The following is a 23,621-nucleotide window of genomic DNA, read 5'->3' on the forward strand; positions in this document are numbered from 1 at the left end:
TTTTTTTTTTTTTTTTTTTTTTTTTTGCAGATTTAGTCTCTAAAGCTAAGTTTGAGTTGTTCCACCGCTCCTTTAAGTCTTCTGACTCTGCTCCTACGATATTCACAACCACTAATCGTGGCTACGCCCATGGAAGTCATCTTGCTTCCTTTAGCAACCAGTGAGGTCGCTCTCATTCCCAGAACAACTCTTCCAACCGAGGACGAACCCACTCGAGTTAAGTTCGTCGACCACCTTGCTGCCAAATATGCCGCATGGAGAGCCATTATGTTGTCTGCTACAACCAACAATATGTTCGGTCTGATTCTACTCATGCTCACCTTGTTGAAGTCTTCAACACGTATTGTTCTATTGCTAGACCCAAGGCCGTTGATTAGTTTTTGGACACTGGGGCTTTGGCCCATATGACCGTTAATCCATCTATTTTGGATCAGTCTAAAAATTACACTGGTAAGGACTCTGTAATGGTAGGAAACGGTGCATTCCTACCCATTATCCACACTTGTATTCTTTCTCTCGTTCCAAATATTCACTTATTAGATGTCTTCTTGTCCATAATCTCACTAAAACTCTCCTTCCAATTAGTAAATTAACGTCTAATTTTCCTCTCTTTGTTAATCTTCTTACTATCCAGAATTGTCAGACAAGAAGGGGTGACAACAAGTAAAAGAGATGGAGGGCTATATGTGCTGAAGCACGGCAACTCTGCTTCTTAGAAACAAATTTTTACGTGCTTCATATGATTTATAACATGCTCGTCTGGGCATGTGAATTATTTTGTTATTTCTTTTTTTAAATAAAAAAAAAGGTCCTCTTTCTCTTACATCTTTATTGCCTTTTCCATCACTACGTAGTACCTATCAGCTTGCAAAAAATCATCGATTGCCTTATTCCCGCAATGAATATAGGTCGTCTCATGTGTTAAACCTTATTCATTGTGATCTTTGGGGTCCTTTACCCGTCACATCCAATTTGGATTTTCTTTGCTATGTTATTTTTATCGATGATTATTCCTTATTCACTTGGCTTTACCCTTTAAATTTTAAATTTGATTTCTTTGATATTTTTCTTCAATTTCAAAAACTTGTGGGAAAGTCAACATTCTACTCCGTATCAAGGTTTTTCAAAACAATGGAGGTGCTGAATTTACTAGAACTTGCTTCAAAACTCACTTACGTACTTCTAACATCCACCATCAACTCTCTTGTCCATACACCTGCTCAAAATGGTTGTGTTGAGAGAAAATATCGTCACGTGGCTGAGACTGGCTTGGTCCTTCTCTTTCACTCTCATCTTTCTCCTCGTTTTTTTGTTGACGACTTCAACACTGTAGTTTATATTATCAACCGATTTCCTACTCCACTCCTTGGAGGTAAGTCACCCTTTGTACTCCTCTACGGCTACTCTTCGCATTATGACAATTTTCATCCCCTTGTCATGTTTATCCTTGCTTGCGTGATTAGATGTATAACAAACTTTCTCCCCGCTGCATTCCTTGCATTTTCTTGGGTTAAAGGCCCAACTTCTTTTCTCTCTTCATATTTAAATTTTTTTGGAACCGCATCTTTACCATATTGATTCATCTCCCTACCACTTCTTCACCGCACATTCCTTGATCTAGCTCATCTGTGTGATATTTGATCTGACCTTGTGGATGAGTCTGTGTAGGTTGATACTTCTCTTGCAGGTTCCTCTTTGCCACCCTCGACTACTAATCTACCCTCTATTGTACCTACTGTTGATTTCTCTTCTTCTTTGGGCTCTCTTCTTATGATAACACGAGCCAAACCTAGTATCTTCAAGACTTGTCATCCAGCAAATCTTGGCATTTTGGGCTCATATGGACTTCTTTCTATTCTTTTTGCATCCATTGAACCAAGAAGATTTAAATCTGCTGCTAAGAATCCTGCTTGACTTGCTGCCATGGATTAAGAAATTTGAGCTTTACAACAAAATGACACTTAAATTTTAGTTCTTCGTCTTGCCAACACCAACATCGTGGGCTCTAAATAGCCGTTTCGTATTAAATATTTGCCCAATAGATTCGTCGAGCATTTCAATGCTCGTCTTGTTGCCAAAGATTATACTCAAGTTCTTGGTCTATACTACACTAAGACTTTCCGTCAGGTTGTCAAAGCTACTGCTGTCCATGTTGTGCCTTCTCTTACTGTCACAAATAAATGACCACTTTACCAACTTGATGTCAAGAATGCTTTCCTCAATGGCACTCTTATTGAACATGTTCATATGAACCAACCTTATGTGAATATGAATCCTCGATTTTCACTCATATCTATCTATTAAAAAAAGCTCTCTATTGCTTAAAGCAAGCTCCTCGCGCCTGGTTTCAACCTTTCAGCTTATTTCTTCTAANTTTTTTTTTTTTTTTTTTTTTTTTTTTTTTTTTTTTTTTTTTTATGGAGTCGCTCTGACACTTCTCTTTTTGTCTTTCATCAGCAAACTAACCTTATTTTATGCTTCTTTATGTTGATGACATTATTGTTACGGGCAAAAACTCATCTCTTCTTGGAAGCTTTACTCGCAACCTTCATAATGAGTTTGCTACCAAGAATTTCGGTTCTTTCGGTTACTTTCTTGATCTTGAAGCTTCACCCACTCCGGAAGGTCTCTTTATTGGTCAGTTAAAATATACTCGAGATATTCTTACTCATGCTCAGTTGCTCAATAGAAAATCAGTCCACACCTCATAGTTATTTCTCAACACCTAACTGTTGATGGTTCTCCTTTCTCCAATCCTACTCTCTATCGATCTCTTGTTAGCTTCAGTACTTGACCATTACGCGTCCAGATATTACCCATGCTGTCAATTCTGTCAGTCAATTTTTGCATGTTCCTACTGCAGACCACTTTCTTGTTGTTAAACGTATTCTTCACTATGTTAAGCAAACACTCCAATTTGATCTTACCTTTCGTCCATTCACTGTTCCTAATGCACTAGTGGCTTATTCGAATGCTTACTAGGCTGGTTTTTTTCGATCCTCGTCGTTCTAAACTCGGTTATTCCATTTATCTTGGTAACAATCTCATTTCTTGGAGTGCCAAAAAATAACCTACTATCTCAGCTCCAGCTGTGAATCTGAGTATCGTGCTCTTGCCATGACTGTTGTTGAACTTTTTTGGCTTATGCATCTTATGTGACAACAAAAGTGCTATTTTTTTTTAGCTCTAATCTCGTTTCTCACAAGCGGGCCAAATATATTAAATTAGATTATCATTTCCTTCATAAACTAGTTATCGCTAGCAAACTTCACACACAGTATGTACCTTCCCATCTCCAAGTTGCTGACATTCTCATTAAAAGTGTTTCTCGACCTCATTTTGAATTTTTCAGATTCAATCTTNGGGGGGGGGGGGGGGGGATGTTGAATTATTGTTTACCATATGTATCATATTTGACCCTTTATGATAAGTTATATTGAGGATATTTAGCCTTCCATTATAGTATATTATAGGTACTATATTTGACCTTTTATTAAAGAAAAATATCCAGATATTTGCCTTTTACGGCTTACTATAGGTATCATATTTTTCCTTTAATTACAGTCAAATATCTTGTACCCATTTATTACTCTTTTGCTCTTTCCATATCCTTTGTAATTATTTTATTATGCAAATAATTATAAATAGAGAACTTTCACCACCATTTAGGTGAGATGGTTTTAGCAAATATTCTCAGTTTGGAGTAACTTCGAGGAACGAAAGATTCGCGAACTAAAATTTAGGGAAAAGACAGCTAAGGCCAACCAAGTAACCAAGTAAGCGGCCTTACTATAGGATAGGCTGGACAATTGCTTGATGTATGACAACACGTGCCTAGTGGCACCTGCACGTGTCACTTATGATTTATACGCATGATGCTTAATGATGATTTATGATATATGACATATGATGACGTAAATGAGTTATATGATGATGTCTTATCATGTTTTACGATGATTATGATGTGTAATATAATAACAATGCATACTAGTATGATGACGTAAGATGATGGTATTTTCTTAACATGACGTTATTTTTTATATTGAGATGAGAAGCATGTTTTGAATACCATATTGCATTATGATGATAATTTTCCTAGGAAACAACCCTAGTTAATATTAATGAAGATGAAAGTATGAAGACTAATGCACATATATAACTTATAATAATATAAGGATGAAATTAGGGTTGTGTTAAATATGTTTTAAAGATGAGAAACCATAGGGACCTCATGCATTATGTTTGTACATAAACATCAGGCTACTTCTCCTTTTATAATGATTAAAACGGACACGTACACTAAGATGATGATGGTGATCATGTCGCGCCTGACACTCAGGGGTCTATTGATCTCTAAACGATGTTACTAACAGCTAGCTCAACTATGATTGGTCCAGGGGGTGCAAACCGCCTGGAGATTCATGTCGCATGTGTGGATCATGTGTAAGGAAGTACTACACATCCAAGTTAGTCCGGACTTGAGGCCACCACTATGATGGTCTTAACAATATGTCCCTAGATAACTTGCATGTGTTTGCATTTTTACGACGTCACCCCCAATAGTGAGGTCACTTACTGAGTATTCCTCGAATTGAGAAATACTCAGGTTGTGTGCTACATCATTTTCAGGTAAAGGCAAGGCGACCATACATCAAATTGAGAAATAGTCAGGTTGTGTGCTACATCATTTTCAGGTAAAGGAAAGGCGACCATGTATGGCTGACAACGACATCGCAATCAGAGAACATTGAACTCGAAATGACACTCATATTTCGGGAGACTTCTTAAAGTGAGAATGTTGCAAGGAAAAAATCTAAATTTTAAAATGTCTGAGCCCGAGTTCGAACCGGAGACCGTGAAACTAGCATGATAACCAAGTACACCAACTAGACAAGATGAGAATCCAAAAAAATTCTTTGAACTCGAAAGTACACTCATATTTCGAGAGACTTCTTAAAGTGAGAATGTTGTAAGTGAAAAAATATAAATTTTAAAATGTCTGAGCTCGAGTTTGAACCGGGGACCTCTAGTGTGTAAGATTAGCGTGATAACAAGAGTTTGAACCGGGGACCTTTAGTGTGTAAGATTAGCGTGATAACAAACTACACCACCCAGACAAGGTAAGAATCCAAAATAACCCTTTGAACAAGAAAGGACACTCATATTTCGAGAAAAATAACCCTTTGAACAAGAAAGAACACTCATATTTCGGGAGACTTCTTAAAGTGAGAATATTTTAAAGAAAAAATAAAATAAGAATATTTTAAGGAAAAATATAAATTTTAAAATGTCTAAGCCCAAGTTCAAACTGGGGATCGGGGATCTCTAATGTGTGAGACTAGCGTGATAACCAACTACACCAGAAACTAGCGTGATAACCAACTACACCACTCTGAGTCAAGGTTTCAATAGGGGACCTCTAATATGTGAGACTAGCGTGATAACAAACTACACCACTCTGAGTCAAGGTTTGAATAGAGGATCTCTAATGTGTGAGACTAGCGTGATAACAAACTACACCACCCAGACAAGATGAGAATAAAAAATATTTCGAGAAACTTCTTAAAGTGAGAATGTTGTAAGGAAAAAATATAGGTTTGAACCGAGGATCTCTAATGTGTGTGTGTGAGACTAGCGTGATAACCAACTAAACCACCCAGACAAGATGAGAATTCAAAATAACGCATTGAACTCGAAACAACACTCATATTTCGAGAGACTTCTTAAAGTGAGAATGTTGTAAGTAAAAAAATACAAATTTTTTAATGTCTGAGCCTGGGTTTGAACCGGGGACTTCTAGTGTGAGACTAGCGTGATAACCAACTACACCACCCAGACAAGGTGAGAATTAAAAATAACGCTTTGAACTCGAAGGGACACTCATATTTCGAGAGACTTCTTAAAGTGAGAATGTTGTAAGTGAAAAAATGAAAAAATATAAAATATAAATTTTAAAATGTCTGAGCTCGGGTTTGAACCGGGGACCTCTAGTGTGTGAGACTAGCGTGATAACCAACTACACCACCCAGACAAGGTGAGAATTAAAAATAACGCTTTGAACTCGAAGGGACACTCATATTTCGAGAGACTTCTTAAAGTGAGAATGTTGTAAGTGAAAAAAGATAAATTTTAAAATTTCTGAGCTCCAATTTGAACCGGGGACCTCTATTGAGTAAGAATAGCTTGTTAACCAACTACACCACCCAGACACACTCATATTTTGAGAGACTTCTTAAAGTGAGAATGTTGTAAGTGAAAAAATATAAATTTTGTGAAAAAATAAATATTTTTTAATGTATGAGCCTGAGTTTGAACGGGGACCTCTAGTGTGTGAGACTAGTGTGATAAACAACTACACCACCCACACAAGGTGAGAATCCAAAATAACGCTTTGAACTCGAAAGGACACTCATATTTCGAGAGACTTCTTAAAGTGAGAATGTTGTAAGTGAAAAAATGAAAAAATATAAAATATAAATTTTAAAATGTCTGAGCTCGGGTTTGAACCGGGGACCTCTAGTGTGTGAGACTAGCGTGATAACCAACTACACCACCCAGACAAGGTGAGAATCAAAAATAACGCTTTGAACTCGAAAGAACACTCATATTTCTCTGAGAATGTTGTAAGGAAAAAATATAAATTTTAAAATGTGTGAGCCTGGGTTCAAACCAGAAACCTCTAGTGTGTGAGACTAGCGTGATAACCAACTATACCACCCAAACAAGGTAAGAATCCAAACTAACGCTTTGAACTCGAAAAAACACTCATATTTCGGGAGATTTCTTAAAGTGAGAATGTTGCAAGGAAAAAATATAAATTTTTGAACTCGGGAGATTTCTTAAAGTGAATAAAAATTTTAAAATGTCTGAGGCCGGGGAACGGGAACCTCTAGTGTGTGAGACTAGCGTGATAACCAACTACACCACCCAGACAAGGTGAGAATCCAAAATAACCCTTTGACCTCGAAAGGACACTCATATTTCGAGAGACTTCTTAAAACGAGAATGTTGTAAGTGAAAAAATATAAATTTTAAAATGTCTGAGCTCGGGTTTGAACTGAAGAGTTCTAGTGTATGAGACTAGTGTGATAACCAACTACACCACCCAAACAAGGTAACAATAAAAAATAACGCTTTGAACTCGAAAGGACACTCGAAAAAAATATAAATTTTCAAATGTCTGAGCCCGAGTTCGAACTGGGGACCTCTAGTGTGTGAGACTAGCGTGATAACCAACTACACCACCCAGGCAAGGTAAGAATCCAAAATAACACTTTGAACTCGAAAAGACACTCATATTTCGAGAAACTCGGGTTCGAACAGGGGACCTCTAGTGTGTTAGACTAGCGTTTTTAAAATGTCTAAGCCCGGGTTCGAACCGGAGACCTCTAGTGTGTGAGACTAGCGTGATAACCAACTACACCACCCAGACAAGGTGAGAATCCAAAATAACGCTTTGAACTCGAAAGGACACTCATATTTCGAGAGACTTTTTAAAGTGAGAATGTTGTAAGGAAAAAATATAAATTATGTTTTGAACTCGGAAGGACACTCATATTTCGAGAGACTTCTTAAAGTGAGAATGTTGTAAGGAAAAAAATATAAATTTGACGATAACCAACTACACCACCCTCACAAGATGAGAATCCAAAATAACGCTTGGAACTCGAAAGGACACTCATATTTCTCTAAGAATGTTGTAAGGAAAAAATATAAAATTTTAAAATGTCTTAGCCCGGGTTCGAATCGAGGACCTCTAGTGTGTGAGACTAGCGTGATAACCAACTATACCACCCAGAAAAGATGACTCCAAAATAACGCTTTGTACTCGAAAGAACACTCATATTTCGGGAGATTTCTTAAACTGAGAATGTTGTAAGGAAACAATATAAATTTTAAAATGTCTGAGCCCGAGTTCGAATCGGGGACCTCTAGTGTGTGAGACTAGCGTGATAACAAACTACACCACCAAACCAAGGTGAGAATCCAAAATAACGCTTTGAACAAAGGACAAACTTTGAGAATGTTATAAGTGGAAAAATATAAATTTTAAAATGTCTGAGCCCGAGTTTGAACCAAAGACCTCTAGTGTGTGAGACTAGCATGATAACCAACTACACCACCCAGATAAAGTGAGAATCCAAAATAACGCTTTGAACTCGGACCTCTAGTGTGTGAGACTAGCGTGATAACCAACTACACCACCCAGACAAGGTGAGAATCCAAAATAACGTTTTGAACTCAAAAGGACACTATGGACACTCATATTTCGAGAGACTTCTTAAAGTGAGAATGTTGTAAGTGAAAAAATATAAATTTTAAAGTTTATAAATTTTAAAGTAAAAAAATATAAATTTTAAAATGTCTAAGCTTGGGCTTGAACCGGGAACCTCTAGTGTGTGAGACTAGCGTATTAACAAACTACACCACCCAGACAATGTGAGAATCTAAAATAACGCTTTGAACTCGAAAGAACACTCATATTTCGGGAGATTTCTTAATGTGAGATTGTTGTATAGAAAAATTTTAAAATGTCTGATAACCAACTACAAAGGTGAGAATCCAAAATAACGCTTTGAACTCGAAACATATAAATTTTAAGATGTCTGAGCCCGGATTCAAACTAGAGACCTCTAGTGTGTGAGACTAGCGTGATAACCAACTACACCACCCAGACAAAGTGAGAATTCAAAATAATGCTTTGAACTTGAAATGACACTCATATTTCGAGAGGTGAAAAAATATATATTTTAAAACGTCTGAGCCCAGGTTTGAACCGGGGACCTCTAGTGTGTGAGACTAGTGTGATAACGAACTACACCACCCAGAAAAGGTAAGAACCCAAAATAACTTTTTTTACTCGACACTCATATTTCGAGAAAAACTTCTTAAAGTGAGAATGTTGTAAGGAAAAAATATAAATTAAAAAATGTCTGAGCCCGGGTTCGAACCGGGGACCTCTAGTGTGTGAGACTAGCGTGATAACCAACTACACCACCCAGACAAGGTGAGAATCCAAAATAACGCTTTGAACTCGAAAGGACACTCATATTTTGAGAAACTTCTTAAAGTGAGAATGCTGTAAGGAAAAAATATAAATTTTAAAATGTCTGAGCCCGGGTTCAAACCGGAGACCTCTAGTGTGTGAGACTAGCGTGATAACCAACTACACCACCCAGATAAGGTGAGAATCCAATATAACGCTTTGAACTCGAAAGGACACTCATATTTTGAGAAACTTCTTAAAGTGAGAATGCTGTAAGGAAAAAATATAAATTTTAAAATGTCTGAGCCCGGGTTCAAACCGGAGACCTCTAGTGTGTGAGACTAGCGTGATAACCAACTACACCACCCAGATAAGGTTAAAATGCCTGTGCCCCGAGTTCGAACCGGGGACCTCGGGTTCGGTTTTANAACCTCTAGTGTGTGAGACTAGCGTATTAACAAACTACACCACCCAGACAATGTGAGAATCTAAAATAACGCTTTGAACTCGAAAGAACACTCATATTTCGGGAGATTTCTTAATGTGAGATTGTTGTATAGAAAAATTTTAAAATGTCTGATAACCAACTACAAAGGTGAGAATCCAAAATAACGCTTTGAACTCGAAACATATAAATTTTAAGATGTCTGAGCCCGGATTCAAACTAGAGACCTCTAGTGTGTGAGACTAGCGTGATAACCAACTACACCACCCAGACAAAGTGAGAATTCAAAATAATGCTTTGAACTTGAAATGACACTCATATTTCGAGAGGTGAAAAAATATATATTTTAAAACGTCTGAGCCCAGGTTTGAACCGGGGACCTCTAGTGTGTGAGACTAGTGTGATAACGAACTACACCACCCAGAAAAGGTAAGAACCCAAAATAACTTTTTTTACTCGACACTCATATTTCGAGAAAAACTTCTTAAAGTGAGAATGTTGTAAGGAAAAAATATAAATTAAAAAATGTCTGAGCCCGGGTTCGAACCGGGGACCTCTAGTGTGTGAGACTAGCGTGATAACCAACTACACCACCCAGACAATGTGAGAATTCAAAATAACGCTTTGAACTCTAAAAGACACTCATATTTCAAGAAATTTCTTAAGGTGAGAATGTTGCCAGGAAAAAATATAAATTTTCTAAGCCCATGTTTGAACCGTGGACCTCTAGTGTGTGAGACTAGCATGATAACCAAGTACACCACCCAGGTGAGAATCCAAAATAACACTTTGAACTCAAAAGAACATTCATATTTAGGGAGACTTGTTAAAGTGAGAATGTTGTAAGGAAAACATATAAATTTTAAAATGTCTGAGCCTGGTGTGTGAGACTAGCGTGATAACCAACTACACCACCCAGACAAGGTGAGAATCCAAAATAATGAAGTCGAAAGGACACTCATATTTCAAGAGACTTCTTAAAGGGAGAATGCTGTAAGGAAAAAATATAAATTTTAAAATGTCTGAGCCCGGGTTTGAACCGGGGACCTCTAGTGTGTGAGACTAGCGTGATAACCAACTACACCACCCAGACAAAGTGAGAATCCAATATAACGATTATAACTTATAAGAACACTCACATTTTGGGAGACTTCTTAAAGTGAGAATGTTGTAATGAAAAAATATAAATTTTAAAACTCGAAAGAAACCAAAATAATGCTTAAAATATATGATCCTTTGTTTGGTTTGATAACACTTTGTTTTCTTATTATCATATTTCAGGCGGTTGGATTTGAATCCACGCGTACTTAGGTACAAAAGATCTTAAGTCTTCTCCCCTAACCCGACAACCCTACTTAATTTATTATAATATTTTAGTAGTATTAAATTGTTAAAAATATCATTCATTATTTTTCAAATTACCTTATCATTCTGCATTCTTGAAGTCATCAGTATAACCCTCTAGCCAATATTTCTCCTTCTCCGGTTCTTTGCATTCATCTAAATCAAGTGTGTGAATTGTTGTACGGTCCTAACAATTGACATCAAAGCTAGGAGNAATGCTGTAAGGAAAAAATATAAATTTTAAAATGTCTGAGCCCGGGTTTGAACCGGGGACCTCTAGTGTGTGAGACTAGCGTGATAACCAACTACACCACCCAGACAAGGTGAGAATCCAATATAACGCTTTGAACTCGAAAGGACACTCATATTTTGAGAAACTTCTTAAAGTGAGAATGCTGTAAGGAAAAAATATAAATTTTAAAATGTCTGAGCCCGGGTTCAAACCGGAGACCTCTAGTGTGTGAGACTAGCGTGATAACCAACTACACCACCCAGACAATGTGAGAATTCAAAATAACGCTTTGAACTCTAAAAGACACTCATATTTCAAGAAATTTCTTAAGGTGAGAATGTTGCCAGGAAAAAATATAAATTTTCTAAGCCCATGTTTGAACCGTGGACCTCTAGTGTGTGAGACTAGCATGATAACCAAGTACACCACCCAGGTGAGAATCCAAAATAACACTTTGAACTCAAAAGAACATTCATATTTAGGGAGACTTGTTAAAGTGAGAATGTTGTAAGGAAAACATATAAATTTTAAAATGTCTGAGCCTGGTGTGTGAGACTAGCGTGATAACCAACTACACCACCCAGACAAAGTGAGAATCCAATATAACGATTATAACTTATAAGAACACTCACATTTTGGGAGACTTCTTAAAGTGAGAATGTTGTAATGAAAAAATATAAATTTTAAAACTCGAAAGAAACCAAAATAATGCTTAAAATATATGATCCTTTGTTTGGTTTGATAACACTTTGTTTTCTTATTATCATATTTCAGGCGGTTGGATTTGAATCCACGCGTACTTAGGTACAAAAGATCTTAAGTCTTCTCCCCTAACCCGACAACCCTACTTAATTTATTATAATATTTTAGTAGTATTAAATTGTTAAAAATATCATTCATTATTTTTCAAATTACCTTATCATTCTGCATTCTTGAAGTCATCAGTATAACCCTCTAGCCAATATTTCTCCTTCTCCGGTTCTTTGCATTCATCTAAATCAAGTGTGTGAATTGTTGTACGGTCCTAACAATTGACATCAAAGCTAGGAGATACTCACCATAATCTATGAAAATAGAAAGCTCAAAGATTAGAATCGAGAAGTTTGATGGATTCGATTCGATTTCTAGAAGATGCAGATTGATGATTATCTGTACGAGAAAGATCCTCATAAACTCTTGTCCAAGGTGAAGCCAATTACCATGACCCACAAAGTAGTGAAAGCTCAAGGATCGGTAGTCTCTAGGATTGATCTAGTTGATGTTGTCAAGAATGTAGTGTTCTACATTATCAAGAAGAAAAAAACTTCATATATGTTGAAGACATTGTCGAATATGTACGAAAAATCGCCAGCTATGAAATAAAGTGTATTTGATGAGTAGGTTTTTGAATTTACAAATTTCTAAAGTTGGATTTGTTGCCAATCATATAAATGAAATTAATTTATTATAATGTTTGCTAACTTCAACCGACAAAAAATTAAAGTTGAAAATCAAACTAGTTTGAAGATCAAATGTTTGAGGTCTGACAATGGATGAGAGTACGAAAAGTCAAAATTCAAAGCATTCTGTGTAGTTAAGGGAATTAGATTAATAAGAACCGTTCTCAGTAACTAAAGACAAAAGGAGGATTCTTGATTGCCAAAGACATTATGGGTTAATCATGTAAACACAAAAGCCTACCTGATCACTTAAGAACCATTAGTACCCTGTGAGTTCAAGTTGCGATAAGAGTACTCTTGGTTGCTTTTGTGTTTGGGTTGTTATATTTTGACTCCATTTTGAGTTGGAGAAAAGTTTACCCACCGATAACTCTTGAGATTGTTGGTGAGAAATTAGAGGTGGAGCAAGTGACACCCGATCCGGTATTGTGAGGAGATCATTCAAAACCATCCGAACATGAGATAAATATTCACCTTTATTACACTATTTTTTGTTGACCGTTAAGGGGAACTAGAGTCTTTTGACGAGGCCCTACAGTTGAAGAATACAACCAGTGGGAGCAAGCTATGGATGATGATAAGAGTTGGATGTCTATGAACATCTCCTAAAGTTGAGTACATGACAATAGCTGGAGCTGGAAAAGAGATGATATATACTTTATACAAATAGTCATATAATGTCATATAATTGATGAAGAACCCGGTCTATTATTCGAAGACAAAGAACATCAAAAGAACATATCATTTCACTCGTAGGTTAGTGAAAGAATTTGATATGTGTATAAAGAAGATAGAAAGTACAAAGAATAAAGCAGACATGTTAACAAAATGAGTTGATGTTGGGAATTTGAGGTTCCCGAACTAGCGCTAGCAAAGAAACCAACAACTCTTCGCAAACGCTCAATTTCACACGAATTAATTCCTTATATATTTGAAAGTACAGAGACCAAAATAAATTTAAAATACAAAAATCAAAATAAAACGTTAACCAAAAAAAATTTAAATACATTCTTATAACAAGATAATTATCATGACATGATTCATATAATCATTATATGATTATGATACAACATTGTTCAAATAAAAACCTTCCACTTTCAAAAATAAATAAATAAAACCCGTCACCAAATAATACATGTCTTCTAAAAAAACAAATTAAAAAGAATATTATAATACTAATAATAATTATTATTATCATTATTATCATTATTTAAAACATTGTAGCATGTCGCATGGCGGTATAATTAATTTAAGAAAAGTAAAATTGATGACATGGGGTTTGATTGAATAAAAAATTCTAAACATAATTATATATGATCATCAATGTCTATTAACACTCAAACCCTCATAAATAAATATTAATTAACACAATAATTATTATTATTTTCTATCTACTATCTCCTTGTTCAATACTTGCCTCGATAAATTTATGTGTTGTAAGTGTACTTGATTCGAAGCTATGAGAGAAATCTTACAGATGTGATGTGAACGGCTCAAGTTGATCGCTTGCAGATATTTGCTCTCTTTGGACTTCTCATTTCGAGCTTTTCCCTCAAGGCTTTTAAAACGTATGTGCTAGGGAGAAATTTCAATACCCTTATAAAGAGTGTTTTATTCTCCTCTTCTACTGACGTGGGATCTCACAATCCACTCCTTTCAGGGCCCAACGTCTTCGCTGGCACTCGTTTCTTTCTCCAATCGATGTGGGACCCCCCATTCCACCCTCCTTTAGGGTCCAACGTCCTTACTAGCACACCGCCTAGTGTCTACCCCTTTTGGGGCTTAGCCTCCTCGCTAGCACATCGTCTGGTGTCTACCCCTCTTTGAGTGTAACGACCCGAAATTTTCTACTTAATTTAAGGTCGCTACTGTATACGTACCATAAACATTGAATGCGGAAGAATTCATTTAAATTCTATAAAACATAACCTTTATCTTAAAACACAGCCATTGACTTACATGTTTCGAAAACATCTTTAAAACGACATAACAAAAGACTAAATAAAATAAATAAGCGTTTAAGTCAAAAACATCCTATTGTAGCCTAAGTATAAGAAGCCTTGAGAGGAAAGCCCGAAAGGGAAAGCCCAAAGAGGACAATATCTGCTAGTGGTGAATCTGGGTCGTTACAAATGGTATCAGAGCCAGACACCAGACAATATGTCAGCCTCCTCGCTGTTCCTCGAAGGGGGGTAGACATGAGGTAGTGTGCCAGTAAGGATGTTGGGCCCCAAAGGGGTGGATTTGGGAGCAGTCCCACATCGATTGGAGAAAGAAAAGAGTGCTAGCAAGGACGCTGGGCTGCAAATAGAGGTGGATTGTGATGTCCCACATTTGGTTAGGTTAGGGAGGAGAACAAACCACCCTTTATAAGGGTGTGGAAACCTTCCTGTAGCAGATGCGTTTTAAAACCTAGAAGGGAAGCCCGAAAGAAAAAGCCCAAAGAGGACAATATTTGCTAGCGGTGAATCTAGGTCGTTACATCGAGGCTCGCCTCCTCGCTTGCACGTCGCCTAGTGTCTAACACAAAGCGGAAAGAGATAAAATATAAAAATGAAAAATAAAAAAGGTTTGTTTTGATTAGAAAGCATTGAAGGTGGGGATTTAGTTAGAGTGTTTTGGAGGGTTCAAAAATGGTTGGGGGTACTTTTGTTGTTAGTGGGCCCACTTTTTGTCTTCAGTTTCATGCATGAGGGCCGTCCCATTATCTTCCCCAACTTGAATGTCGGGCACATGCACTCCTATTTTTATATTCTTTTTTTCCCTCCATAATATTGTCGGTTTTTTTTTTTTTTTTTTTTTTTTTAATTTCTTAAATACTAATAATATAATTAAACCATGTACATTCACCGAACCCATCCTACCTTCCCCACCTAGCTTTACGGCTCACCTAATTTTTTTTATTTTCTAATTATTCACTTACTTTTTTCCCTAACTTTTCCTTCCCTATATATTATTTTACTTAACATATTTGTTTATATAATTTCTTTATTTTTTTATTTTTCGAAAACCAAAATGTTATTTGTTTCGTTTCTAGTTGACATGGCTCGACCATCTCGATAATTGAGTCGACATTCAATCAAATCCTACTCTACTTTTTAAAAATATTTAACTATTGTGATCGTAGTTGATGTTAGTAATGTCTTATGACTTGTAAATATTTAAACTTTACGAATTTTTAATTATTAATTTAACATGTATGATGAATCAGTAGAATTTTTTAAATAATTAAAAAAAAGAAACTAACTCACACCGCTCAACTCAACCCAAATGTAGAGGGTTGGGTTGTATTAGGTTTAGAATTCTATCTGTGTTGTTCGAGTCATCTATTCAATAACCCAAAATTTTCAAGTTTATCTAAATCCCTAAAGGATTTTCTGAACCCAATTAAATAAAAATAATCGGATATATATATATATATATATATATGTAATTATATATAATTATGTCATAAGCAAAATATATATATAATATTTATTTATTTTAAAATTAACATTGTTTGCTTCAATATCTATCCAATCACGAGCGTTAAACTTACTTATTTAATAGCATAGATTCTTAGATACAAAATTAAAAGATTTAATTTGGTTTTGAATTAAATATAGTTTAGAGACTTATTAAAAAATTTAAGATATATTTAAGGACTAATTAGATGCAATTTTAAAATATCAAATAGGATTCATTCCATTTTTAATTACCGTAAAAATTGTAAAATATCAAATTTATCCATACTTTAATAACATAGGACATTTCCCCAATGAAAACTTCAGTAAAAATCGTGATACTTGAGGTACCGAAGTTTAAATCTTTTCAAATCGTTAACATCTAGATTTGGCTTTCCATTCCATGTAGCAATGGATATAGTTCAACACTTCTGTTGTCGAGATGGGATGTTCGTGTTGTTGAGTTTGAATGTTTGGAGGTATAGTAAGTCTCGACCATTTTGAGAATATGTCATGTAGTATGCCATAATCACATTCTACGGGCCTCACAACGCGATTGTGCAATACATACTCTCACTCTTGACTATATCAGCCAAATAAACTTGGGTTGGCGTTGGCATGAGTGACACATACTCAAACCTTCAAATCTGCTCTTGAAAAACAGTTTTAGAAAATAGGGTTGAAATGGACATGTGATTACAAGTAAAACACGTAGAGATAACTATGACATTAGACATGTAATTACAGACAACATGCTCTAAATAAAAAATTTTGTGGTTTAGTTAACGAGTAACATATGATCATCTTGTAAAATATAATATATTTTTTAAATTAACGAATTTATAAGAAGAGATTAAATAGTTTATAGTTCAGTCTTATGTAAATTATTATATAGATAACCCACTCACATGTCTCTACATGAACATTTTAGATCAAATCATTTGTAACAATTACAAAATGTGTCGTATCAATAATGTTAAAGATAAAAAATAAAAAAAATAGAATTTTTACGAGAGTTTAGAACATAAATTTTAACAATTATATTTTGAATAATCATGAAGGATTTGACATGATATTTAGCTAAATAATGAACTATTTTGTCAACATATGTCCCACATAAAATTCCAATTAACAACACCACACATTATGATTTATTTTCAAAAAGGACAAACATAAACTTCACCGTCACGGATTAATCCATCAATGTTCCCTTAAACATAAACCAACAATCGAAATAGAGTTCAGGACTATAAAATATTTTTACGAAAAGATAGGTCACACCATAACTAATTGTGTATGCATTTCTAACCCTAACCGTGTGGGTATTTAGTATTTTTAAATAATCAGCCAACTGCTATTTCTTTTTCAAGTGAAGGTAAGGACACCCTTGTGCGGATGGATGACAGTATTGTTGTGAATACCATGAAACCAAAGTTAAGGTAGTTACATTTCGGTTTAAATTGAAGCCCTTAGGTTAGATAAGAGAATTATTTAAAAAGAATTTTACAAATTTTTCATGCATATTAAACATATCAGGCATGTAGTGACAGTCTTGTCCTTAAGAGATAAGTATGATTTTTTTTATCTGATTAAAAAATAACTCGACAATCCAACCCAACTCAAAATTAGGTTACCCAAGTCACTAACCGAACCAATCTTTAGTGTTGATCCGATAAATTTCTTCAACGTTATCGGTATATCTCTAAATTTTATAATTAAAGGTTTTTTTTTAAAAAAAATAATTTAATGTATTTTTTTTAATGGTAAGCTATATAATAAAATAAAATAATATGAAAAAGTTTTAATAATGAAAAGATCATAACCGCACATTGAAAAACGCAAGACATCCCATCCGTTGAAAAAACAATCAGTCTCGATATCTTCAATCACCCCGTAAAGCTTCTCATCATCACTCCTCCACCTCCAGATTTGGTTTCGAAAACGACGCCAACAAATGTCGTTTCGATACTTTTACCAAAATACCCCCGTCTTTTTTAAATTTCAAAATAAAATATTTAAAAAAAACAAAAAACAAAAACTAAATGAGCCAGTTTTACCTTTTCCCTTGTCAGTCTTGGTCCCTATGAAACTATCGTACCAGATAGCTTACAGACCCAGCCCACTCTTCACGCGCCATCTCCGCGCGTGTTATACACTTCATTTCCTTTTTAAACTATTTATCCTTTTTTTTCCTTCTCTTTTTAATGTTTTTACAATTAAATTACTTTATTATGATTTTTTTTTTCAATTAAAATCATATATGATAGAAGCTAAGATAGTCATGTTATGAAATGGAGCGTAGTGTTCATGCCAGACATGAACATGCCACCACGAGACAAACGAGCGATTTTTGAGCTAGACATGACCAAACAACACTTGTCTTGTAATTGGCTATGAATTTAACCATAATGAGTTGAAACGAATCATTCACGGTAGTATCGTTTGAGGAATAGATTTGACTACAATTTTTTTTTAGTAAATAATTTCCATAAAATACTAAAAGATAAATGAAAATATAATTATTTAAAATGTATCCGTAAATATGAGTATAGGTTAAAAGTTTTAATTTTCACTTTCACATTATATGGTCGTTAACTAGTGATATATTAAAATTACCGTCACTATATGCTAGATTTGAAAATTCGTTATTTAGTTGTTACATTTGAAAAAGTTTTCATTAGATTCGAAACTTAAAGAAAAAAAAAACGTGTATTTGTCTAGTCTCTATAATTCAAAAAGTTTATAGGCTCTCAAATTTTCATTTTTATTTTATATCTAATAAGTCACGACACATCACTAATGTCTTTATTTTCGAGTTGGTTAGATTGACTCAGTCACGACAAAAAGTTTCAATTCACAACCTAACCCTCTATTTCAAGTACCTACGAATTCGCCAATTATGAGTTGGGCGCTTTAACCATTCAGCCATGGATGGGTTATGTTGATCCATCCCGTGGTTTGTTTTTTTAATTATTAAAAAATTCATACTTATTAACCATACATTACACATTAATAACTAAAATTTCATAATATTCACAAGTCAGAATGCATCAATAAACGTCAAATATTCTTAATCTTCATAACAATTTTAAAAATACGATAGAATTTAGTCGTGAACCCGATTTTCGAATTGATGAAATTGACTCGACCCCAAAAGTTTCAACCTCCACCCCGAACCAAATTTTCAATTTAAAAAAAAAAAGAAAAAAAATTAACCTAACCCAATCTTTACAATTGAGCCCATTTGCCATCATCCACCTAAACATTTATTAAAAAATAAAAATAAAAAATTAACCACAAAAAGAAAAAGAAAAAAAGAACGTAGAGAGAGAAACACAGAGAGAGAGAAAGAGAGAGAGAAAGAGAGAGAGAGAGCACTTTACCACTTTTATATGTTGCACGCATCCATAGCAGAGTACTCCAAAACCAGAGAGAGGAGAGAGAGAGAGAGAGGAGGAGAGAGAAAATCCTGAAGCAAACTCAGAAGGAGAAGAAGGAGAAGGAGAAGAAGAAGAAGAAGAAGAAGAAGAAGAAGAAGAAGAAGAAGAAGAAGAAGAAAGCATTTGAGTTTCAGAGCTGTAAAGAAAAGAAAAGAAAAGAAAAGGTGTTCTTCATAACTCTCTCTGTTTCTCTGTTTTCTCTGTTTTCTCCTAATTGCATCTCACCTTGAGATTCCCTTCAGATCTCACCCTCCATCTCCATTTTCAACAACCTTTCTGCTTGGTTCGTATGATTATTGCTTGTGGGTTCTTGCTAGATGAAGGCCATGCCCTTTCCTTACCCTTTTGATGACCTTCGTTCAAATGGGGTTTTGAATTTTTCCTCTGTTTCCGATTCTTCGCCGCCTCCCTTCCGCCGTCACAACCACCGTCAATACTGGAGTTCTACTGATAACACTAATCTGCTCAAACAGATTTGCTATGTGGGTGCTGCTGAACCCACCTCTGTTCTCGACACTAGAAGAAGCCCAAGCCCTCCCACTTCCACTTCCACACTGTCTTCCTCTCTCGGCGGCGGCTGCGGCGGTGGTGGTACTGCCTCCACCGACACTACCGTGGCGGCGCCGCAGTCTTCTCTCCCTGAAAACCCTTCTCCTTTAGATAAATGTGGCGGCGGAGGCGGCCTTGGAATGGATGATTGGGAGAGCGTTTTGCCGGAATCCCCTGGGCAAGGACCTTCCATTCTTGGGTTAATTATGGGCGATGTGGAAGACCCATCTCTTGGATTGAATAAACTCCTGCAGAGCGGCGGTGGGGGTGGCGGTGTTGGTGGTGGTGGTGGTGGTGGTGATTCTCATCTGGACTTGGAATTCTCCGGGAGTTTTTCCGGTGTCGATCATGGGTTGGTGTTCGAACCCAATACTCTCGCCGGTGAGTCCATTGTCGACCCTTCTCTCCAAGCCCCATCTTATGCTAGACTTTCCGCCGCCGTGTCGAACTCGAACGCCATGTTTTCCGGCGTGTTTCAGAATCAAAATCAGCTGTCGGAAACCGTTGACGAGAAGCCACAGATTTTCAATTCTCCCCAAGTTATGATGAATCAAAATCAAACCCAGTTCACTCATAATCCACCTCTGTTTATGCCTCTTCCTTTTGCCTCTCCCGGCCAAGATCACCACCAGAACCACCACCACTTCCTCGGCGGTGTCCCGCCGACAAAATGGTTCAATTCCGGTCCGATTCCACCAAATTATCCTGTGAAATCACCATTTCTTGATTCGGGTCAAGAAAATATCAATCGCAGACAGCAACAACAACAACAGCCCCAACAAGTTCAGTTGTTTCCTCATCAACAGCAGAGGCCATCCATGGCGGCCTTGGCCAAACAAAAAATGGTGAATGAAGACATAGCGAATCAACAACTCCAACAGGGCATCTCCGACCAGCTATTCAAGGCCGTAGAGCTGATCGAAACAGGCAATTCAGTTCTCGCGCAAGGGATATTGGCGCGGCTCAATCACCAGCTCTCTTCCCCTATTGGGAAGCCCTTTCAAAGGGCTGCTTTCTACTTCAAGGAGGCCTTGCAATCGCTCCTTCAAAACCCATCAAACCCCTCCAATCCTTCCCCTCTCAGCATCATTTTCAAAATCGCCGCCTACAAATCCTTCTCCGAAGTCTCCCCTGTTCTCCAATTTGCCAATTTCACCTCAAACCAAGCCCTCCTTGAGGCCTTTAACGGCTCCGGTCGGATTCACATCATCGACTTCGACATCGGCTACGGCGGTCAATGGGCTTCTCTAATGCAGGAGCTTGCCTTAAGAGGACCCCCATTTCTCAAAATCACTGCCTTTGCTTCCACTTCCACACACGACGATTTCGAGCTCGGTTTCACTCAAGAAAACCTCAAGAATTTCGCTAACGATCTCAACATTGGGTTCGAGCTCGAAATCATAAACATCGAGTCTCTCAATTCTGGTTCATGGCCTCTTGCTCTTTATGTCTCTGAAAACGAAGCCATTGCAGTGAATCTCCCCGTTGGTTCCCTTTCATTGCCAATGATCCTCCGTTTCATAAAGCATCTTAACCCGAAAATCGTAGTGTCTGTCGACCGAGGCTGCAGCCGGGTCGATGCGCCATTCCCCCACCGTGTTATCCACGGTCTGCACTCATACTCAGCGCTGCTCGAATCCATGGAAGCTGTAACAGTAAATATGGATGCCCAGCTGAAAATTGAAAGGTACTTGGTGCAGCCATGTATCGAAAAAGTGGTGACGAGTTCTCAATGTTCGAACGAGAGGCTGCCACCATTGAAATCAATGTTTTTGTCATCCGGGTTTTCGCCATTGACATTCAGTAACTTCACGGAGTCGCAGGCGGAGTGTCTGCTACAGAGGACGCCAGTTCAGGGGTTCCATATCGACAAGAGACACTCCTCGCTTGTTCTATGCTGGCACCGGAAGGAGCTCGTTTCAATCTCTGCTTGGAGGTCTTGATTTTTCATTTTTATGCCATTTTACTTTGTCTAATCAAGATCAATATCATTATCAAATTTATAATTGTGGGTTTTTTTTCTTTTTTTTCTTTGGGTTTATCCATTTTCTTATGCTAATTGTCTATGAAAACTGATCGTTCTTAATCCAACTTCAATCTCTTTTGGGGTTTTTCCTTTTGTACAGTTTCTTCTCTATTGTTTGATCTTGAGCAGGCTATGTTAATGTCTTGAAATTATGTGTCGGTGACCTAGAATGTATGCGTGATATCCCACCTTGGTTAGAGAGGGGACAAAGCATTCTTTACAGGGTGTGGGAACCTCTTCTTAACATATGTGTTTTAAAATTAAAATTGTGAGGCTGATAGCAATACGTAACGGGTCAAAACGGACAATATTTACTAACAGTGGGCTTGAGTTTTTATAGAATGATGATCTAAATGTTCATTCTAGGTCGTTTAGGCTCAATTCTAGTGTTTTTCTTCATTGATTTAATTTGCATTACACTTTTTGAAGCTTTTTCAGACACGGAAGGCAATGGCAGGGTTGTTTGTGAATTATGACCATAAAAGAAAATAATGATGAGATTGAAAAGTCTAATGTTGTTTGATGTTGCAATGGAAAAATGGTTGCTTCTTTCTTTGGAGAACTCCAAGTGGTCCTTTCATAATTCCTTTTTGTTTTTTCAAATCCGAGCTTTCGAGGGTTCATGAGAACATTTGTTAAAACGAGTACAATCTAAATCCTTTAATGAACATCAATTGAACGGTAAGTTTGATGTCAATAGTAACGATAATTTCATTTCCAATTGGCTCGACCCTTCTGTTAGTGATGTGCTCTTCACCTTAACAGATCCGTTCCTGAGGTGATTCAAATCTTTAGTCCAAACGAGACATCAATAACGAGCTCGATTTTTTAATCCATTGGAAAACAAAGTGGAAATGGTGGGAAGAAGAGAATAAATCCCTTGTGAGTGTTAGATTATTGATTAAATGGGAAGTGGGGAAATTTTAAAATGTAAAATAAATGGTTGAAATACAAAGCAAAAAAAAAATAAAAATTTGTTGTCTTTTCATAAATGACTTTAAATTTAGGCAAAGTTGAAATAGTGGGAATAAGAGAATAAGCTTTTGTAACATCCCACTTTAGTTTGTCTATAAGCTTTCTACATTTAATGGAACAATACAAATACATGTAATAGGTTAAGCTACACCTTTTCCGTTCAACAATTATGTCCGATCCAGAATTAAAAATACATATTTTTAACGACCCATGTCAAGAATTCAAATCAGGATTCGACATCTAATGGTGCCGACATTTTCCTGCCTGATCCCGTGCGACATAGCCATATTACTTACTCTCTGCTTCTAAGAATGAAAACTAGCTCCCCGTGATTTTTAATTTTTTTAAGTTTTTTTTTAATCATCTTTATTAGCATCCTTGCTTAAATTTTTTATCTTAAACTTTGAAATTTTTATTTAAATTCTTAAAATTAAGATATTCTTTTTTAATGAGAATTGATGTGACAACTAAATAACGAAAAAGCCGTTGAAATTACTTCTGTTGATAATTTTCAACAATCATTCCATCGAATAAGCCTCTCTTGAAGCCTCTTTCTATGGAGTTCTCGAACAATTTCTTCTTAATTAAGGCTCGACTCATTTTCTAGAGCTCTCAAACTTAGTACACTTTTTGCTTGACACTTCAGTCACGTTTGACTACACATTCGAGACTCACAACTTATTTGTTCAACATTTGAGTATTCTACTGGCATGACTAAGTTAAGAGCATGACTCTCTTAGCT

At 36.3% G+C, this 23,621-nt stretch overlaps 1 protein-coding gene and 18 non-coding genes across 19 annotated transcripts; 1 reads left to right on the forward strand and 18 right to left on the reverse strand.

The window, feature by feature from the left end:
* Window positions 1–5,766: 5,766 nt before the first annotated feature.
* TRNASTOP-UCA lies at window positions 5,767–5,838 on the reverse strand. The gene has a single exon. It is a non-coding gene; the product is annotated as a tRNA-Sec (tRNA).
* Window positions 5,839–5,957: 119 nt separating this feature from the next.
* On the reverse strand, window positions 5,958–6,031 carry TRNAV-CAC. Its single transcript has one exon. It is a non-coding gene; the product is annotated as a tRNA-Val (tRNA).
* A 455-nt stretch (window positions 6,032–6,486) lies between these two features.
* Window positions 6,487–6,560, reverse strand: TRNAV-CAC. The gene has a single exon. It is a non-coding gene; the product is annotated as a tRNA-Val (tRNA).
* An 89-nt stretch (window positions 6,561–6,649) lies between these two features.
* On the reverse strand, window positions 6,650–6,723 carry TRNAV-CAC. The gene has a single exon. It is a non-coding gene; the product is annotated as a tRNA-Val (tRNA).
* Window positions 6,724–7,177: 454 nt separating this feature from the next.
* TRNAV-CAC lies at window positions 7,178–7,251 on the reverse strand. The gene has a single exon. It is a non-coding gene; the product is annotated as a tRNA-Val (tRNA).
* A 107-nt stretch (window positions 7,252–7,358) lies between these two features.
* On the reverse strand, window positions 7,359–7,432 carry TRNAV-CAC. The gene has a single exon. It is a non-coding gene; the product is annotated as a tRNA-Val (tRNA).
* A 623-nt stretch (window positions 7,433–8,055) lies between these two features.
* On the reverse strand, window positions 8,056–8,129 carry TRNAV-CAC. The gene has a single exon. It is a non-coding gene; the product is annotated as a tRNA-Val (tRNA).
* A 474-nt stretch (window positions 8,130–8,603) lies between these two features.
* TRNAV-CAC lies at window positions 8,604–8,677 on the reverse strand. The gene has a single exon. It is a non-coding gene; the product is annotated as a tRNA-Val (tRNA).
* Window positions 8,678–8,756: 79 nt separating this feature from the next.
* On the reverse strand, window positions 8,757–8,830 carry TRNAV-CAC. Its single transcript has one exon. It is a non-coding gene; the product is annotated as a tRNA-Val (tRNA).
* A 100-nt stretch (window positions 8,831–8,930) lies between these two features.
* Window positions 8,931–9,004, reverse strand: TRNAV-CAC. The gene has a single exon. It is a non-coding gene; the product is annotated as a tRNA-Val (tRNA).
* Window positions 9,005–9,107: 103 nt separating this feature from the next.
* On the reverse strand, window positions 9,108–9,181 carry TRNAV-CAC. Its single transcript has one exon. It is a non-coding gene; the product is annotated as a tRNA-Val (tRNA).
* A 103-nt stretch (window positions 9,182–9,284) lies between these two features.
* On the reverse strand, window positions 9,285–9,358 carry TRNAV-CAC. Its single transcript has one exon. It is a non-coding gene; the product is annotated as a tRNA-Val (tRNA).
* Window positions 9,359–9,630: 272 nt separating this feature from the next.
* TRNAV-CAC lies at window positions 9,631–9,704 on the reverse strand. The gene has a single exon. It is a non-coding gene; the product is annotated as a tRNA-Val (tRNA).
* Window positions 9,705–9,783: 79 nt separating this feature from the next.
* Window positions 9,784–9,857, reverse strand: TRNAV-CAC. Its single transcript has one exon. It is a non-coding gene; the product is annotated as a tRNA-Val (tRNA).
* Window positions 9,858–9,957: 100 nt separating this feature from the next.
* Window positions 9,958–10,031, reverse strand: TRNAV-CAC. The gene has a single exon. It is a non-coding gene; the product is annotated as a tRNA-Val (tRNA).
* A 419-nt stretch (window positions 10,032–10,450) lies between these two features.
* TRNAV-CAC lies at window positions 10,451–10,524 on the reverse strand. Its single transcript has one exon. It is a non-coding gene; the product is annotated as a tRNA-Val (tRNA).
* Window positions 10,525–11,021: 497 nt separating this feature from the next.
* On the reverse strand, window positions 11,022–11,095 carry TRNAV-CAC. The gene has a single exon. It is a non-coding gene; the product is annotated as a tRNA-Val (tRNA).
* A 103-nt stretch (window positions 11,096–11,198) lies between these two features.
* TRNAV-CAC lies at window positions 11,199–11,272 on the reverse strand. The gene has a single exon. It is a non-coding gene; the product is annotated as a tRNA-Val (tRNA).
* An 8,162-nt stretch (window positions 11,273–19,434) lies between these two features.
* LOC111807026 (scarecrow-like protein 27) lies at window positions 19,435–21,997 on the forward strand. Its single transcript, XM_023692594.1, has 2 exons — window positions 19,435–19,493; window positions 19,572–21,997. The coding sequence occupies exon 2, from the start codon at window positions 19,647–19,649 to the stop codon at window positions 21,819–21,821; it is 2,175 nt and encodes a 724-aa protein (XP_023548362.1). The 5' UTR covers window positions 19,435–19,493; window positions 19,572–19,646; the 3' UTR covers window positions 21,822–21,997.
* Window positions 21,998–23,621: the final 1,624 nt, after the last annotated feature.

The sequence above is a fragment of the Cucurbita pepo genome, chromosome LG12 (genome assembly GCF_002806865.2).
Source record: "Cucurbita pepo subsp. pepo cultivar mu-cu-16 chromosome LG12, ASM280686v2, whole genome shotgun sequence".
Lineage (NCBI taxonomy): Eukaryota > Viridiplantae > Streptophyta > Magnoliopsida > Cucurbitales > Cucurbitaceae > Cucurbita > Cucurbita pepo.

Excerpts from the sequence above, each read along its gene's own strand:
- LOC111807026 (XM_023692594.1), top strand. The coding sequence starts at position 19,647 with ATGAAGGCCATGCCCTTTCCTTACCCTTTTGATGACCTTCGTTCAAAT.